At 39.5% G+C, this 18,572-nt stretch overlaps 1 protein-coding gene and 1 long non-coding RNA gene across 2 annotated transcripts in view; both read right to left on the minus strand.

Moving 5' to 3' along the window:
• The window catches only part of LOC137040675 (uncharacterized), a 442,512-nt gene that overhangs the window by 392,213 nt on the left and 31,727 nt on the right, over positions 1-18,572 (minus strand). The gene's annotated exons all lie outside the window — the stretch shown is intronic.
• Positions 13,482-15,911, minus strand: LOC137040764 (uncharacterized). Its single transcript, XM_067416537.1, has 8 exons — positions 15,904-15,911; positions 15,607-15,799; positions 15,085-15,189; positions 14,847-14,983; positions 14,644-14,703; positions 14,290-14,525; positions 13,957-14,172; positions 13,482-13,855 (listed from the first exon to the last, which is right to left on the minus strand). The coding sequence occupies exons 2-8, from the start codon at positions 15,739-15,741 to the stop codon at positions 13,482-13,484; spliced, it is 1,263 nt and encodes a 420-aa protein (XP_067272638.1). The 5' UTR covers positions 15,742-15,799; positions 15,904-15,911.

Consider the following 18,572-nt stretch of genomic DNA (forward strand, 5'->3'; position numbering starts at 1 on the left):
CAGAATCGCCACATGAACTGGCTTCTTCTTTGCCAGTGAATGATTATCATTCCCCTACACCCCCAAACTGGTCACCAGTTCCTTCATCTGCACAGTGGTCGGTTGTTTCTTCACCTGCTCCTTCTCCTTCTCACACACATCACCACTGGTCACCAGTTCCTTCATCTGTACAGTGGTCACTTGTTTCTTCACCTGCTCCTGCTCCTTCTCCTTCTCACACATATCACCACTGGTCACCAGTTCCTTCACCTGTACAGTGGTCACTTGTTTCTTCACCTAATCCTTCTCCTTCTCACATATCACCACTGGTCACCAGTTCCTTCACCTGTACAGTGGTCGCTTGTTTCTTCACCTGCTCCTTCTCCTTCTCACACATATCACCACTGGTCACCAGTTCCTTCACCTGTACAGTGGTCACTTGTTTCTTCACCTGCTCCTTCTCCTTCTCACACATATCACCACTGGTCACCAGTTCCTTCACCTGTACAGTGGTCACTTGTTTCTTCACCTGCTCCTTCTCCTTCTCACACACATCACCACTGGTCACCAGTTCCTTCACCTGTACAGTGGTCACTTGTTTCTTCACCTGCTCCTTCTCCTTCTCACATATCACCACTGGTCACCAGTTCCTTCACCTGTACAGTGGTCACTTGTTTCTTCACCTGCTCCTTCTCCTTCTCACACATATCACCACTGGTCACCAGTTCCTTCACCTGTACAGTGGTCGCTTGTTTCTTCACCTGCTCCTTCTCCTTCTCACACATATCACCACTGGTCACCAGTTCCTTCACCTGTACAGTGGTCACTTGTTTCTTCACCTGCTCCTTCTCCTTCTCACACACATCACCACTGGTCACCAGTTCCTTCACCTGTACAGTGGTCACTTATTTCTTCACCTGCTCCTTCTCATTCTCACATATCACCACTGGTCACCAGTTCCTTCACCTGTACAGTGGTCACTTGTTTCTTCACCTGCTCCTTCTCCTTCTCACACATATCACCACTGGTCACCAGTTCCTTCACCTGTACAGTGGTCGCTTGTTTCTTCACCTGCTCCTTCTCCTTCTCACATATCACCACTGGTCACCAGTTCCTTCACCTGTACAGTGGTCACTTGTTTCTTCACCTGCTCCTTCTCCTTCTCACACATCACCACTGGTCACCAGTTCCTTCACCTGTACAGTGGTCACTTGTTTCTTCACCTGCTCCTTCACCTTCTCACACATCACCACTGGTCACCAGTTCCTTCACCTGTACAGTGGTCACTTGTTTCTTCACCTGCTCCTTCTCCTTCTCACACACATCACCACTGGTCACCAGTTCCTTCACCTGTACAGTGGTCACTTGTTTCTTCACCTGCTCCTTCTCCTTCTCACATATATCACCACTGGTCACCAGTTCCTTCACCTGTACAGTGGGCACTTGTTTCTTCACCTGCTCCTTCTCCTTCTCACACACATCACCACTGGTCACCAGTTCCTTCACCTGTATAGTGGTCACTTGTTTCTTCACCTGCTCCTTCTCCTTCTCACACACATCACCACTGGTCACCAGTTCCTTCATCTGTACAGTGGTCACTTGTTTCTTCACCTGCTCCTTCTCCTTCTCACACACATCACCACTGGTCACCAGTTCCTTCACCTGTACAGTGGTCACTTGTTTCTTCACCTAATCCTTCTCCTTCTCACATATCACCACTGGTCACCAGTTCCTTCACCTGTACAGTGGTCGCTTGTTTCTTCACCTGCTCCTTCTCCTTCTCACACATATCACCACTGGTCACCAGTTCCTTCACCTGTACAGTGGTCACTTGTTTCTTCACCTGCTCCTTCTCCTTCTCACACATATCACCACTGGTCACCAGTTCCTTCACCTGTACAGTGGTCACTTGTTTCTTCACCTGCTCCTTCTCCTTCTCACACACATCACCACTGGTCACCAGTTCCTTCACCTGTACAGTGGTCACTTGTTTCTTCACCTGCTCCTTCTCCTTCTCACATATCACCACTGGTCACCAGTTCCTTCACCTGTACAGTGGTCGCTTGTTTCTTCACCTGCTCCTTCTCCTTCTCACATATCACCACTGGTCACCAGTTCCTTCACCTGTACAGTGGTCGCTTGTTTCTTCTACACACTCGCTTGTTTCTTCTACACCTTCTACACACATTATGTTACACACACACTCACTCAGGTCCCCTGTTAGATAGTAAATCACGACGCCTGTGTGTTTGCTGTGACATTTCTTATCATCACAAACACACTGTAAAGATTTAGAGTTTTTACAGCAATACCTGAGTTTAAAGGGTTAAATCAAGCAGAAATAGCTCTAATGTATTAATTGCAGGTCATTATTGAATAGTGATTACGTTACACACACACACTCACTCAGGTCCCCTGTTAGATAGTAAATCACGACGCCTGTGTGTTTGCTGTGACATTTCTTATCATCACAAACACACTGCAAAGATTTAGAGTTTTTACAGCAATAGCTGAGTTTAAAGGGTTAAATCAAGCAGAAATAGCTCTCTAATGTATTAATTGCAGGTCATTATTGAATAGTGATTACGTTACACACACACTCACTCAGGTCCCCTGTTAGATAGTAAATCACGACGCCTGTGTGTTTGCTGTGACATTTCTTATCATCACAAACACACTGTAAAGATTTAGAGTTTTTACAGCAATACCTGAGTTTAAAGGGTTAAATCAAGCAGAAATAGCTCTCTAATGTATTAATTGCAGGTCATTATTGAATAGTGATTATGTTACACACACACTGACTCAGGTCCCCTGTTAGATAGTAAATCACGACGCCTGTGTGTTTGCTGTGACATTTCTTATCATCACAAACACACTGTAAAGATTTAGAGTTTTTACAGCAATACCTGAGTTTAAAGGGTTAAATCAAGCAGAAATAGCTCTCTAATGCATTAATTGCAGGTCATTATTGAATAGTGATTACGTTACACACACACACTGACTCAGGTCCCCTGTTAGATAGTAAATCATGACGCCTGTGTGTTTGCTGTGACATTTCTTATCATCACAAACAAACTGTAAAGATTTAGAGTTTTTACAGCAATACCTGAGTTTAACGGGTTAAATCAAGCAGAAATAGCTCTATAATGTATTAATTGCAGGTCATTATTGAATAGTGATTATGTTACACACACACTGACTCAGGTCCCCTGTTAGATAGTAAATCACGACGCCTGTGTGTTTGCTGTGACATTTCTTATCATCATAAACACACTACAAAGATTTAGAGTTTTTACAGCAATACCTGAGTTTAAAGGGTTAAATCAAGCAGAAATAGCTCTCTAATGTATTAATTGCAGGTCATTATTGAATAGTGATTATGTTACACACACACACTCACTCAGGTCCCCTGTTAGATAGTAAATCACGACGCCTGTGTGTTTGCTGTGACATTTCTTATCATCACAAACACACTGCAAAGATTTAGAGTTTTTACAGCAATACCTGAGTTTAAAGGGTTAAATCAAGCAGAAATAGCTCTCTAATGTATTAATTGCAGGTCATTATTGAATAGTGATTACGTTACACACACACTGACTCAGGTCCCCTGTTAGATAGTAAATCACGACGCCTGTGTGTTTCTCTCCTCAACCCCCACAACCCCCCACTCACAATTTACATTTCAATAAAGGAGACTTGAAAAACCAGTTTGTGAACCACAGGCCAATAGAGCTCAAACTACCAGTGTGGCAGAACCCTTCTCAAATAAACTAGAGAAGATGCTGGGATTTGCCCTGCCAAATTAAACTAAATTACAGTTTTTACAATCGCTAGGCCACGTTTCTCAATACTTTGGTCATTTTCAAAACTTGTTCTCCAAACCAACTTTCTGCTTCACAGCAGTTATTTCACATTCAAAATCCACAAAAACTAACAAAACACTTAATTCATGTCTCAAATCAAGTGCCAATGATCCACAGTTTAGCTTGCACAGACTGAAGTTGTGATCACTGTGTGAAGAGTTTTGAAAAAGTGACCAACATTTGTTTGACAAATTTGAGAGTGCCAGAGACTTTAACTAAGGAGAATATTCTGAGCACACTTTGTGATGTTATTGAGATCTTTTATGAAACTTTTTAGAGGTGACAGAAGTGAGAGTTCCAGAGTATCTAGCTGAAGAAAAAAGTCTGAGCACAGCATGCGATACTGTTGAGATCCCTTCTGAAACTTTAGAGGAGACACATATGAGCAATCCAGTCTCTCTAGCCAAGGAGACAAATCAGAGCATAGTATGTGATGTTGTTGAGATCTCTTATGAAACTTTAGTGGAGATAAACATGAGAGAATGTCATTTTTTGTCTCAGGATAAACCTGTGAGAAGCAGGAGACTTAGCCTTATGTCTCAATTTGATGTTCACTTGATCTCATTTCTGTCTAGGAGAAAGATGTGAGTTGAGAAGGAGATCTCAGGTTTGATTTTCCCTTCCTCTAGGTTGGCCTTTGGTTCACAAACTGGGTTTTTAGGGCCCTATAAAATCCGTTTTATTTTTTCCCAAATTCCGTTTTTTCTGTTTTAATTTTTGCAGATTCCTTTTTTTCCGTTAAAATGTTTGGTAATTCAGTTTTTTTACCCTTTACTGTAATTTTGGTGAAAAAAGAGTTTGCTTTTAATGTTAATATAATACAACATAAAACAAAAAATAGGAATTACCTTAAATTTATCGAGGTAACAAACATCACATTTACTTTTTAGGACAAATATGATATTTAACATAACACTGCACTTCAAATACTTCAAATATTAATGGTTATTAGCTTTAAACTTTCCGGTAAAATAAATTATAATAGTTTATATAAGTTAAAATGAAAGTGCTCCATTAGCTTTTTCTTTCCAGTAATTTTTTTTAAAAAAGAACTAAAAAAAAAAAATCATAAGAATCATATTTTACAGTACTCTTAAGTACTATTAGGTAAAACATTTAAATTTGAAAATTAGCATAAAAAAAACATTGCACCATGAAATCATGTAGTGAATTGTTCTGTGTGTTTAACAATCACCATAATGATATCCAGAGCTGTGAAAAATAAAAATACACGAAAACACAACACTGCCAGAAGTTTTTCCCCCAACTTCAAAGGCCCCTTTAAATGATTAAAACTAGATGCTTAATTTTAACTTTAAGGTTACTTATCATGTAAACTACCCATATAGAGCATGTTAAATGCATGTTTGGAACAGAGGGGAAAACGGTTGCATTTGCAGCAGATATGCATTGCTGCCTAATGTGCACATTATAAATCAAAGCACAAGATGACAGGGGTCGAGCAGAACACCGGAAAATCTGACAGAATGGACAATATTTGTCTGTCTGTGCAATACACGAGCGCGGCTCACGCTCTCCATACGGAAAGCTTCTGCGCCGCCTGCGCGTGCAGTGTGAAACCGCCGTTAGCGTCGAGTTTCTTAACTTTTTCGCTGCCGAAAGCAGAGCCGTGGAGACCAACTTCGCCATACTTTCATTGTTTTGAAGGGCGAGCTGAAATGACGGGAGGGGTTGTGTCGCGAAGATTTGCTTCCCCCCGTCTGCACTTTCCTCAGACATACGTTCTCCACCCACACGACACAGAATTTCATTACAAATATGTAAAATTCCGGGGAAATCTGCGTTAACACCAGATTCCGCGTTTATATGCAGATTCCGCGTTAATATGCCAATTCCGCGATTCCGTCCGCGATTCCGTGATCGCGGAAATTATAGGGCCCTAGGTTTTCAAGTCTTCCCTTATTTATTATTATTAAAATGTAAATTGTGTGGGGGGGTTGTGTGGATCTACTGTGTTTGTGGGCCCAGTTTACAGCAGTTAGTTCACCTAAAAATGAAAATTAGCCCATGATTTACTCACCCTCAAGTCATCCCAAGTGTATATGACATTCTTTTTTCAAATGAATAAAATCTGAGTTATTTAAATTTATATTAAAAAAGTCCTGGCTCTTCCCAGCTTTAAAATGCCCGTGCCTTGTCGGTCCATAAAAGTGCATCTAACCATCATATAACTGATCCACACAGTAACTGATCCATAGACTAAAATACTAGCTTTCGGTTTTCAGTGCCACACGAATCACATTGCGCTTAAAGGACAACTCCGGTGAGAAATGACCCTAGGGGTAATTAACAGATGGTTACCGAGTAGATCGTTCTCTGGGATGCGGTTTCATGAAAATCGAATTTAAAGAGTTTTATCTCTAAACACAGATTAGCTTATAATGTTTGTCTATGGGGCATGGAATAAGTGAAATTAAATCGCTAGTTAATACCACTAACAAGGCTCAAAATAACCTCACACTAACACGGCAGCATAATGAGGGTCCCTACATGCAAACCGCAGCATTGAGAACTTGTTAGAGTACAAAGGGTTTAATAAGAAGATACTTTATAAAGACAGTAAATTACACGTTTACAGACTGCAGCCATCTTGGAAAACAGTCTCAACTAGTCGAGCCACGAACGTTGTGCTAAGTGAGCTGATCGATAGGAATTAAGTTTGTGAAATCTAATTACATGGACTTTTTTTCTTTTTTTTTCTCTACTGCATTCAGTGCTTTCTTCCGGAAACAATGGCCCATATGAGATTCCAAGTCACAGTTCATCTCTTAGCACAGTGTTCGTCACTCAAATCTGTTTTTAGAGATAAAACTCTTTACACTTGATTTCCATGAAAACGCATCCCAGAGAACGATCTACTCGGTAACCATCTGTTAATTACCCCAAGGGTCATTTCTCACCGGAGTTTTACGTTAAAGAGTAACCCTTCTTCACCCATGAATCCTTGACATATGTGCACTGACAAACACTGAAGAGAGAAGATAGAGCTAAACAAAACTTAGCGTCAGGGGTTACTCTTTTCATAATAACACTAAAACACAATTTCTTTCAATAAAAATAGTTTGTTTAGTCTATAAAGTTTAAAATATGGACATTGTTCTTACACAAACGTGCCACTTTGCTTCAGAAGGCTCTTCATTACTCACGTGCTATATGGGTGAACACCTAAAGCACACGCCCCAAGAGCTGTATCTCTGACAGTCCACGAATGCTAAACTAAAATGCTAAAATTAATACAAAATTATTTAAAAAAAAATAGGAAGTATCCCAGTAAACATAGTTGCTTTTGTCATAGTAGGTTCAGTTAAGTGAACATACACTTTGAGAAAAAGTAACTTTAAAATTATTAACTTATAAAAATGTATATATATATATATATATATATATATATATATATATATATATATATATATATATATATATATATATATATATATATATATATATATATATATATATATATATTTTTTTTTTTTTTTTTTTTATTATTATTTTTTTTTTTACAGTGAGGACAATACAGTGTTATATTACAACTACTGAGAGACCGTCCTGAAAAGCACTGTTTATTTCATGTGTATCATATCTTTTGTATTTATTTGTGCTTTCACTTGTAATGTGTTTGGGCTAGTGGTTTAGATGTGTTCTTGAAATTGGAATAGAGAATAGTGTGTGTGTTGAGTTTGCTGCTCAACCCCCCACCAGTAATTTACATTTCAATGCATGAAGACTCTCACAGGTGAGACACAGAACCTCACTACTGTTACCTATGTCCTAGACCAAATACACGGCCAAAAATAAATTGAAATTACATGATGAAATGAAATTACAATCGCTAGGACACATTTCCCAATATTTAGGAGAACTGAGTGAGGAGTTTATAAATTTGCTAACCAACTTTCAGCTTCTCAGCAGTTAATTTTACATTTACAAATCAACTCATTCTTCCAGAGCACTAGCAGCGCAGGTTTACATCAACACTAACATCAGGAACATTATACAATTAAAATGTCTTTACAAAACTAGAATGACACTCTCTGCTGCTTATAATTCACTGCATGCTTACAGTACAGTACAACATTATTCCTAAGTTTCCTCTTTTGAATGGATGGTAATGGCCTAACACTGGTGTTGGTGTTCAGTTTCATCAAAGTTGCTTTGATAGTGTTTGATTTTTTTAGCAGTATAAATTGCATTACAGTATTACTGTATACATGTTGTAAATTGCTGTCTCATTCAGTTTTGTATTATGTTATTGTTTTGTCCATAAGTTTAACACTTTTGAAAACAGCATGTAAGGATGTGAAAATTGGCCTGTAGAACAAAGATTTGATTGTGTTTGTGTCAAAGTGAGAAAAGATTTCAGGTAAATTGAAAGATGTTGCCATTGAATGCGTTTGTGCTAAAGCAGTGTTGATCCACAGTTAAGCTGTGATATAAAATGTTCTTTTACAAAACATTTCTCAATAATAAACACACTTTTTCAACTTTTTCAACTCTTCACACAGTGATCACAACTTCAGTCTGTGCAAGCTAAACTGTGGATCATTGGCACTTGATTTGAGACATGAATTAAGTGTTTTGTTGGTTTTTGTGGATGTTGAATGTGAAATAACTGCTGTGAAGCAGAAAGTTGGTTTGGAGAACTGTGTGAAGGATTTTGAAAATGACCAAAGTATTGAGAAATGTGTCCTAGCGATTGTAAAAAATGTAATTTAGTTTAATTTGGCAGGGCAAATCCCAGCATCTTCTCTAGTTTATTTGAGAAGGGTTCTGCCACATTGGTAGTTTGAGCTCCATTGGCCTGTGGTTCACAAACTGGTTTTTCAAGTCTCCTTTATTGAAATGTAAATTGTGAGTGGGGGGTTGTGGTGGTTGAGGAGAGAAACACACAGGCGTCGTGATTTACTATCTAACAGGGGACCTGAGTCAGTGTGTGTGTAACGTAATCACTATTCAATAATGACCTGCATTTAATACATTAGAGAGCTATTTCTGCTTGATTTAACCCTTTAAACTCAGGTATTGCTGTTAAAACTCTAAATCTTTGCAGTGTGTTTGTGATGATAAGAAATGTCACAGCAAACACACAGGCGTCGTGATTTACTATCTAACAGGGGACCTGAGTCAGTGTGTGTGTGTAACATAATCACTATTCAATAATGACCTGCAATTAATACATTAGAGAGCTATTTCTGCTTGATTTAACCCTTTAAACTCAGGTATTGCTGTAAAAACTCTAAATCTTTACAGTGTGTTTGTGATGATAAGAAATGTCACAGCAAACACACAGGCGTCGTGATTTACTATCTAACAGGGGACCTGAGTCAGTGTGTGTGTAACGTAATCACTATTCAATAATGACCTGCATTTAATACATTAGAGAGCTATTTCTGCTTGATTTAACCCTTTAAACTCAGGTATTGCTGTAAAAACTCTAAATCTTTGCAGTTTGTTTATGATGATAAGAAATGTCACAGCAAACACACAGGCGTCGTGATTTACTATCTAACAGGGGACCTGAGTGAGTGTGTGTGTAACATAATCACTATTCAATAATGACCTGCAATTAATACATTAGAGAGCTATTTCTGCTTGATTTAACCCTTTAAACTCAGGTATTGCTGTAAAAACTCTAAATCTTTACAGTGTGTTTGTGATGATAAGAAATGTCACAGCAAACACACAGGCGTCGTGATTTACTATCTAACAGGGGACCTGAGTCAGTGTGTGTGTGTAACATAATCACTATTCAATAATGACCTGCAATTAATACATTAGAGAGCTATTTCTGCTTGATTTAACCCTTTAAACTCAGGTATTGCTGTAAAAACTCTAAATCTTTACAGTGTGTTTGTGATGATAAGAAATGTCACAGCAAACACACAGGCGTCGTGATTTACTATCTAACAGGGGACCTGAGTCGGTGTGTGTGTAACGTAATCACTATTCAATAATGACCTGCAATTAATACATTTGAGAGCTATTTCTGCTTGATTTAACCCTTTAAACTCAGGTATTGCTGTAAAAACTCAAAATCTTTACAGTGTGTTTGTGATGATAAGAAATGTCACAGCAAACACACAGGCGTCGTGATTTACTATCTAACAGGGGACCTGAGTCAGTGTGTGTGTAACGTAATCACTATTCAATAATGACCTGTAATATTCAATAATGTAAATACATTGGTGTACCTGACAATAATCTTAAATGAGAGATGTGGACTGATCATATACTGTAATTATGAAGACACAACAGAGAATGAATTTCTTAAAGAAATGACTTTTCTGTAATGTATTAGGTATTATGTCTAAGGTATATTGTGTTTGTGTGTGTGTGTGTGTGTGTGTGTGTGCCTATTGTGATACCAGATGCCTGTGTAAACAAGTTAACTTATTTTAATGTGTTGACTAACATACTAAAGCACAAGAAGACTTGTGGACTAACTAAGTGTAGTGTGTTACTTGATGTTACATCTTGTAACTTTATTGCGACTGTGTAATAAATATATTTAAAAATAAATTAAAGTATTAAAGTATATTTTAGGTTACAAATAAATACTTCTCAGTACATTCAAAAGAACACAGTTATTATAAAAAGACATATTATTACTTGACACATTATATAGTCTGTACGAAGCTTAACTGCATTTATGTTATTTATTTGTAAAGACATGTAATGGTGGAGATGGCATATATATATGCCAAATGCATATATATATATATATATATATATATATATATATATATATATATATATATATATATATATATATATATATATATATATATATATATATATATATATATATATATAAAATGAAGACAGACTTGACTGCCAGCTCACTTCACATTCACACACAGCTCCACTGCAGACTAATGGAGGTCCCCTGTTGGATAGGTAGACATCGGTCACACACACACACACACAGCTCCATTAGAGTCTATGGAGGTCCCCTGTTGGATAGGTAGACATCGTTCAGGTCCCCTCTTGGCATATTTTTAAAAAAATAAAAAAAATGCTTATTTGAAGTTATATTATGAATAAGGACCTTAAAAGAAAATTTTGTATGTGATTTTTGTTTCTTCAAAATGACTAGAAACACAGGTCCCCTCTTGGATAGTGTAGAGTGATAGTCCCCTCTTGGTAATATAGACGTGTATGTGTGTGTGTGTGTGTGTGTGTGTGTGTGTGTGTGTGTGTTGATTGTTAGTGAAGGCCCTGACTGAAACCCCATGGTACGGTACTGGCTAGCATGAATAATCTGTATACAGCACTTAATGTACGTGTTCATTTCTGGGAGTGGCTTCCCAGGTCCAGTTGTTTGGCAGGGGAGGCATGTGTTGAGGAGACCTCCTTCTCTTCTTCCAACAGTCCCTGTACTGCATATCAGCTTCAAAATTGGCCTGCATCTTCTTTCACACATTCTCAGATTCCCAGCAAGAGAATTCTAAAGGGGAAAAAATAATAGAAATGTTTAATGCAATAATATACAGAATACATCCCAACCTATCATTTAGTGAGCTATATAGATCTAGAATCCTAAAACACCATGGGGGGAGTGGGGTGATGAGACCAGGCTAAGATTCTTCCCAGGTGATGCCGTTTACTCTGGCCTCCACCAATATTACATAGTTTACTGTAAAGTGGTTACACTCAGTACAGACAGTACATACAGTGAGGAAAATACATATTTGAACACCTGTCTATCAGCTAGAATTCTGACCCTCAAAGACCTGTTATTCTGCCTTTAGTATTATCCTAAGAGCTGTCCAAAGACATTGGATACAAAATTGTACACCTCCACGAGGCTGGAAAGGGCTACGGGGAAATTGCCAAGCAGCTTGGTGAAAAAAGGTCCACTGTTGGAGCAATCATTAGAAAATGGAAGAAGCTAAACATGACTGTCAATCTCCCTCAGACTGGGGCTCCATGCAAGATCTCACCTCGTGGGGTCTCAATGATCCTAAGAAAGGTGAGAAATCAGCCCAGAACTACACGGGAGGAGCTGGTCAATGACCTGAAAAGAGCTGGGACCACCGTTTCCAAGGTTACTGTTGGTAATACACTAAAACGTCATGGTTTGAAATCATGCATGGCACGGAAGGTTCCCCTGCTTAAACCAGCACATGTCCAGGCCCGTCTTAAGTTTGCACATGACCATTTGGATGATCCAGAGGAGTCATGGGAGAAAGTCATGTGGTCAGATGAGACCAAAATATAACTTTTTGGTCATAATTACACTAAACGTGTTTGGAGGAAGAAGAATGACGAGTACCATCCCAAGAACACCATCCCTACTGTGAAGCATGGGGGTGGCAGCATCATGCTGTGGGGGTGTTTTTCTGCACATGGGACAGAGCGACTGCACTGTATTAAGGAGAGGATGACCGGGGCCATGTATTGCAAGTTTTTGGGGGACAACCTCCTTCTCTCAGTTAGAGCATTGAAGATGGGTCGAGGCTGGGTCTTCCAACATGACAATGACCCGAAGCACAGCCAGGATAACCAAGGAGAGGCTCTGTAAGAAGCATATCAAGGTTCTGGCGTGGCCTAGCCAGTCTCCAGACCTAAACCCAATAGAGGATCTTTGGAGGAGCTCAAACTCTGTTTTTCTCAGCAACAGGCCAGAAACCTGACTGATCTAGAGAAGATCTGTGTGGAGGAGTGGGCCAAAATCCCTCCTGCAGTGTGTGCAAACCTGCTGAAAAACTACAGGAAACATTTGACCTCTGTAATTACAAACAAAGGCTACTGTACCAAATATTAACATTGGTTTTCTCAGGTGTTCAAATACTTATTTGCAGCTGTATCATACAAATAAATAGTTAAAAAAATCATACATTGTGATTTCTGAATTATTATTTTTTTAGATTATGTCTCTTACGGTGGACATGCACCTACGATGACAATTTCAGACCCCTCCATGATTTCTAAGTGGGAGAACTTAATAAGTACATAAGTGTGTTGTAAAATATGTGAGAATTTTTTTTTTTTACTCAAACACACAGTAACACGCATATGTTTCTTATAAATACAATATACAGTTTACATCTCAACCTAACACAAAGTTGCACATACAGAAAGCTATACACAAAGCAGATAATTGGTTAGCAGATTATTGGTTTCTTTCTCAAATATTACATGGCTATATTTTTAGTGCTAGCAGTCCAACATAAAACTTGGAGAAATACTGAAATACTGCTGGTCATCTCATGTTTTTTTATTTCTTACTGATAATCATCCATAAAAGAGTATAAGCTGCATTTTTAATTTGCAGGGTATAAGGTGGAATAACATTCATAGCATAATACTATCACTACTCTTTCCACCACTGGTCTCAACAAAGAGGGCAAATTTGATGCTGACTAAGGGTAACATATAGCCTAGATTCAGGCCTTTCACTGGTGTTTTGTTTTATAATAAAATCAAAAATCACATTAAAGGTATGTATCAAAAATGTATTTTTATTTACGAAAAAACAACAACAACAAAAAACACATCCAGCCACTCCAGCTCCAGGACATAGATGTAGTCTTGTAACATAAAACAAGAATCTACTGGTGAATTAATGGCCTGATGTGTTCACTCATCCAGCCAGTCGAGGATCAGTCCTTCTCCTCAAAAAGACTTGCGTTTGACGCCGTAGTCAATCAGCAGCTCTTCGCACACACGAATGTCTCTCTTTGCCTGGAACAGAATCACATCCCTCTGTCCTCCAGGAAAGTTCATCATGCAGTGGACCGGCCTCAGGTTTGCTCTCTTGGAGGAATGGTTGATCTTCCGGCCCATGGTGTTTTCTGTTGGGTGACACTCGCAAGGGAAAGTCTCAGCGTCCACACAGAGGTCCTGGCCACCATAGTGGAAAAAGAAAAGGTAGTCTATGTCACCGTTGATGGACTTAACCAACTTCCGGCCCTCTGCTCCTGTGATTACCTTGCCATGGTAATCACAAACGATGGAGCCCATGGCAAAGGCTTTGGTGGCAACAACTCCTGTGGTCAAAAGAAGGTGGAATTAGTATTCACTCCAGGAGTACAAATATCTGCTCACAAGACAAAACTGGTATGTATTTTTATGTATTATGTTTACATACCATGTCCTTTTGCACCAAAGTCCTTGAGGGCCAGGCCTGTCCACTTTTGGTTCTGGACCATAGTGATGATCCTTGGATCCGTCTCCACCTGCACCCTAGTGACGGGTCTCCACTTAGCCACTACATCCTGGGGTCGAGGACAGTTGCCAGTCCAGCCCTCTTTTTGGATCAGCAGTGACACCTTGCTGACAGTCGGGGGGCGCCTTGAACACTGGGCTGTCAAAGACAAATGTTAAATTAATAATCTTTTTAATATTCTAAAAATGTGAATTATGTCACTTTGATTACAGAGATATGTATTCATTTTTTTAGTAATACAGCACATCAACTCACACAAGAGGTGCTCCTCCCGTTTGGCAAGCTGCAAAGACCTCCACCTGTCATAGAACACTCTGTCAGATGGAAACCCTGCAGCGGTCCTCTTCTTTTTCGTGGGTGGGCGGCTGCTCGCCTCCGCTGGAAACTGCAGGAGAAACGCTCCAAAGTCCCTGTCATCCTGGTCAGCTGCGCCTCTGCCTCTCTTCTGTTTCCGACCTCTCCTCTCGTTGGCCGGCTCGTCAGAAGAAGAGCTGAAAATTTGAGAAGATTTCATGTTCAAACTCTGACAAAAAAATCTAGACAGACCTGGGAAGTAGCTGACAAACAGAAAATATATGAATGTTGCATGTTTTCGATGATGACACATACCATGCCAAAGTACTTTGGGCTCTTCTGGCTTGCTGGCTCGAAAAGCTTGGCAAATCGTACCTGCAATGAAGAAAAAATCTCAGATTATCAACAGATCCCCCCCTGTAGTACATAAGCCAAACTATCAACTTATTCATTTTATATTTCTCTGTACAGTGCGTATAAATGCATACACTATTATACATGATTCTGCTAAAACGTACTGTTCATGCAGACGCCTGAGGTCGTTTGTTACGTTGCCAACTGGCAGCCCTTGTTTGGACAGGAAAAATCTGCCCTGGTCGTCCACACTGTCCTGCAGACATCCTGGACGAATCTTCTGGAAGTATGTGTCCAGCATCTGTGAAGATCACACATGAAGTTAATGCATTAATGAAAACTTCTGACTTCTGACCCTGATGAGATTCTCCCCAGGTGCTGCATTCCTGTTAGAGAACTTACAGCAGAGTCCTCCTCTGTGATGGAAAATGTTGCACTCTGCTTTGTGGATTGCACCTCCATGTGAATTCGGCCATCAACATTTGTCTTGTTGATCCAGTCTGAAGCCTGGAAAACAAATAAAGAACAAAGTGAGTGACTGACTTTATACACACTGAGGAAAAGCTGTAAAGTAAAAGTACTGTTGTGTTTCCGTGTTCGATCTGACTATCAGTGTCCGTGGAGGCATAAAGAGAAGCGCACAACAAAGAGGATCCGTTCAGGAACTTTACTTAACCTAGTAAGCAACACTTTACAATACTGGGAGATTGTATGCTCTTGCCCAGCGCTGATGGGTTTGTTTACAACCATCCACACCGAAGCCTACGAGTATACTGACGCTAAGCATAAACAAGCAGTGAAATAATTCCCATGTAATGACGTAGCCACATCTGATTGGCTAATACAGAACACATTACACATACAGGTAAAATAACTGTAACAACAACAACAACGTATTTACTTAACTAACACTATAGTACTTACTTTAAATGCCATCACTGCTTCTGGTCGCTGGAAGTACCTCAGGACCAAGATGGCTTCGCAGAAGTACCGAAACAGCGTCCTTTGGTCTTCTTCCAAATGCTGCTGGTCCAGGAGCTTCCTGTGGATGCCCAGCATGTCCGCCTGTGATACTCTGAGGACTCTTTGACAGTCTTGGAGAGTCGGCTGAACGGGCCTAGAATGATTAGATGAAACAAAAAACAAATAAGGCATCGTTCCAATATTACATTTAATGACTCTGCATTAAATGAAAAGTGATACTAGTGAATAACAACTCACTTTGCAGGGCCTGGTGGTTTGTGATGGGATTCAGCCTGTGCGTCCTGTGCAGCCTTGGGGTCATTCAAGATCAAAAAATGTCTTTCATGCAGGTCTTCCAGAAGAGCCTGTCTGGATGCCTCATCGGGGTACCGCTTGACCATGGCATTGTAGTCCCAGGTTCTGCCTCGGAGGGTCCAGGCCTTCATGGACTTTTTGGCTCTCTCCACCTCTGCTTTCCTCTCCTCATCAGTCTGGTTCTTCATGCAGACCCTCAACAGGTGGTTCGGCAGCATCTCCTGTGGCTTGAAACACTGCAGACAGGAAATGATGCGACGATCCTTGTCACTGTGAGAGAAAGAAAAGGAATCCCGAGAGTTGACTCGTGAAAGCTATTCTTAATATTTGTAGACTATATTTTTACACTTAATATACTTTATATTTAGTGGCCCTAATACCTATAAACTTGCATAGCAACTACATGTGTACGTAGTGTGTAAGCAAAGTTTAGAATAAAATCAAATGTTCACAGTTTATATCAGGTATATCAAATCATCTGAACTTACCACTTGGGAGACATTCTATGAAAAATCTCGTTTCAGCGAGCAGAAAGTGCAGGAGGAATCTTCAGTGTTGTCTTCACCCAGTTCTTGAAGAAGTGAGTAACTTGTGCCTCTAATCCTCAACTTTATTGACCACTTGAAGTCCCACCCCTTTTTCTGCAGAAGGTGATAGTATTTTAAATTTGACATGAATAGGCCTAATTACAGGATTTCAAAATCACTTAATGGGCAATCTACACAAATAAGGGGCCATCTACACGAATTAGGGGCCATTTTCAAAACAAAATTGGGCCATCAATGGTTGTGATCATTGGGCCATCAATGGTTGTGATCATTGGGCCATCAATGGTTGTGATCATTGGGCCATCAATGGTTGCAGGGCAATAAAATATCTTATCACTCTTGTAAAACTTCTTCAAATAATGTGAGGATGAAAATTATGCATTTATACAAATATAAAATTATGCATAAGATCCATACAAGTATAACATTTTGAATGGTATTCAGGTTAATAAAGTTGTAATGTAACCTTTGATTAATACTGTAATTGATAAAATAGTATAAAGTCAAACTATGAACACCCGTCTCTGGAAACCACAGGGAGATGGATTACGCACTCCAGGAAGAACTACAACGTGCAGCCACTCCACTGCATACTGAAGCTTCAGGAAGGAGACAGGCACGTCCTGCTCTTTCAGGCCACCAAGGACATTGTGAAAGATGAGAAGATTGCTTTGACCACGGCATCAAGAAGAGGTCCTTTTGTGGCAATGAAGTGGAGCTGGAGTGGCTGGACGTCTGATTTCTGAAAGATTCTTGTTTTATATCACAATACTGGGAGCTTGCGTATGGACTGTCCCCAGATAGCATGTAGTAATCTGCCCGAGCTCGACTGCCCCGCTGCGGCGGCGGCTCGGACACGGCGTCGGCGTGTGTTAACCGGGCCGATTCTGGCCCGCAGCTCGCTCTGGCACGTGCAGTTTTGTTACGGCTGAAAAGCACTGGCCCGATTCCTGTTCACCGTAACTGGTCCGATTCTGACAGTAGAGATCTGGGCCACTTCTGGCATTGACTCGGCATGTTCTATTTGCATGTAGCAATAATTAATGAAATAGTTTTAAAAAGTGCTTAATTTCCTGACAGTAGGCTATCTTGTTAAATCTTGTTAAATATTGTGAATTTGTCCAAAACATACTATCTCCTGTAAAACTTAAATTGAAACAATCAGTTCATTTTGCACAGAAGTTTAATATTTATAACTATATAGCAAATCTATTTTGTTGTAATAAATCATACAGGGCATTCTTTAAGGTTTGTGTTTTTTAAACATGCATGCAGCCAGTGATTCGTCACTCACAGCAGTGGGAGGGGTTTCATTGTAACTGCGGTGATCATCGTGGTTGTTTGTTTGGACGACAACAAAACAATGGATTATTTAGCAAGACATAGCCTTGCGAATATGGTAAGAAAAAATAAGAAATCATCGATGCACTTTTATTTCGAGTATTTTATGTAGCAGACACTCTGAAAGGGACAAACTTTATGTGAACAGCACGTGTGGGACTGAAGCTAACCACATGCAGCTGCTAGCTAGCAACTTTCTTGCATGGAAATATGCAGTGATAGCAGTGCTCATTAATACAAAACAAAATACCTGTTGTTTTTAAATGTTTTAAAGCTAAATCGCCTAAGTGATAGCAGTGTTCATTAATACCAAAAACAAAAAAATTGTTCCAATGGCCATATGCAGATAAACCAGTTGCACACATAATTTTTTTTTTTATTCCAATGACGGCTTTAAAACTAACTCAGTAAGTGCCATATTATATTCTAACATTATATATTGTGTTATTACCACTTTATTTAATATAAATGTTTATTCAATGTATAATATAGGCCTATAGCATCTAGAGCAATACACAGCAAATTTCAAATCTTGCGTAATGATGACGTATTTCTGTAGTCGATACTGATTGGATGGCGGTCACTGAATGGACGATAAGAAGATGCAAAGAGATTAGGTTTCACAACAGTTGAATTCACAACAGTGGCTGTGACAACATTTCAACGCTGATTTCAATCCCAAAGGTAAGGCTTTTTACTACTTAATTTGCTCTTTTTACTACT

The sequence above is a fragment of the Pseudorasbora parva genome, chromosome 14, assembly GCF_024679245.1.
Source record: "Pseudorasbora parva isolate DD20220531a chromosome 14, ASM2467924v1, whole genome shotgun sequence".
NCBI classification, from domain to species: domain Eukaryota; kingdom Metazoa; phylum Chordata; class Actinopteri; order Cypriniformes; family Gobionidae; genus Pseudorasbora; species Pseudorasbora parva.

Bases quoted from the DNA above. Each gene is read 5' to 3' on its own strand.
- LOC137040764 (XM_067416537.1), bottom strand. From the start codon at position 15,741: ATGCTGGGCATCCACAGGAAGCTCCTGGACCAGCAGCATTTGGAAGAA. The intron at 14,984-15,084 runs GTAAGTTCTCTA...TGATCTTCACAG, and splicing joins TCACAGAGGAGGACTCTGCT to ATGCTGGACACATACTTCCA. The intron at 14,173-14,289 runs GTGAGTTGATGT...TGTCTTTGACAG, and splicing joins ACGGGAGGAGCACCTCTTGT to CCCAGTGTTCAAGGCGCCCC.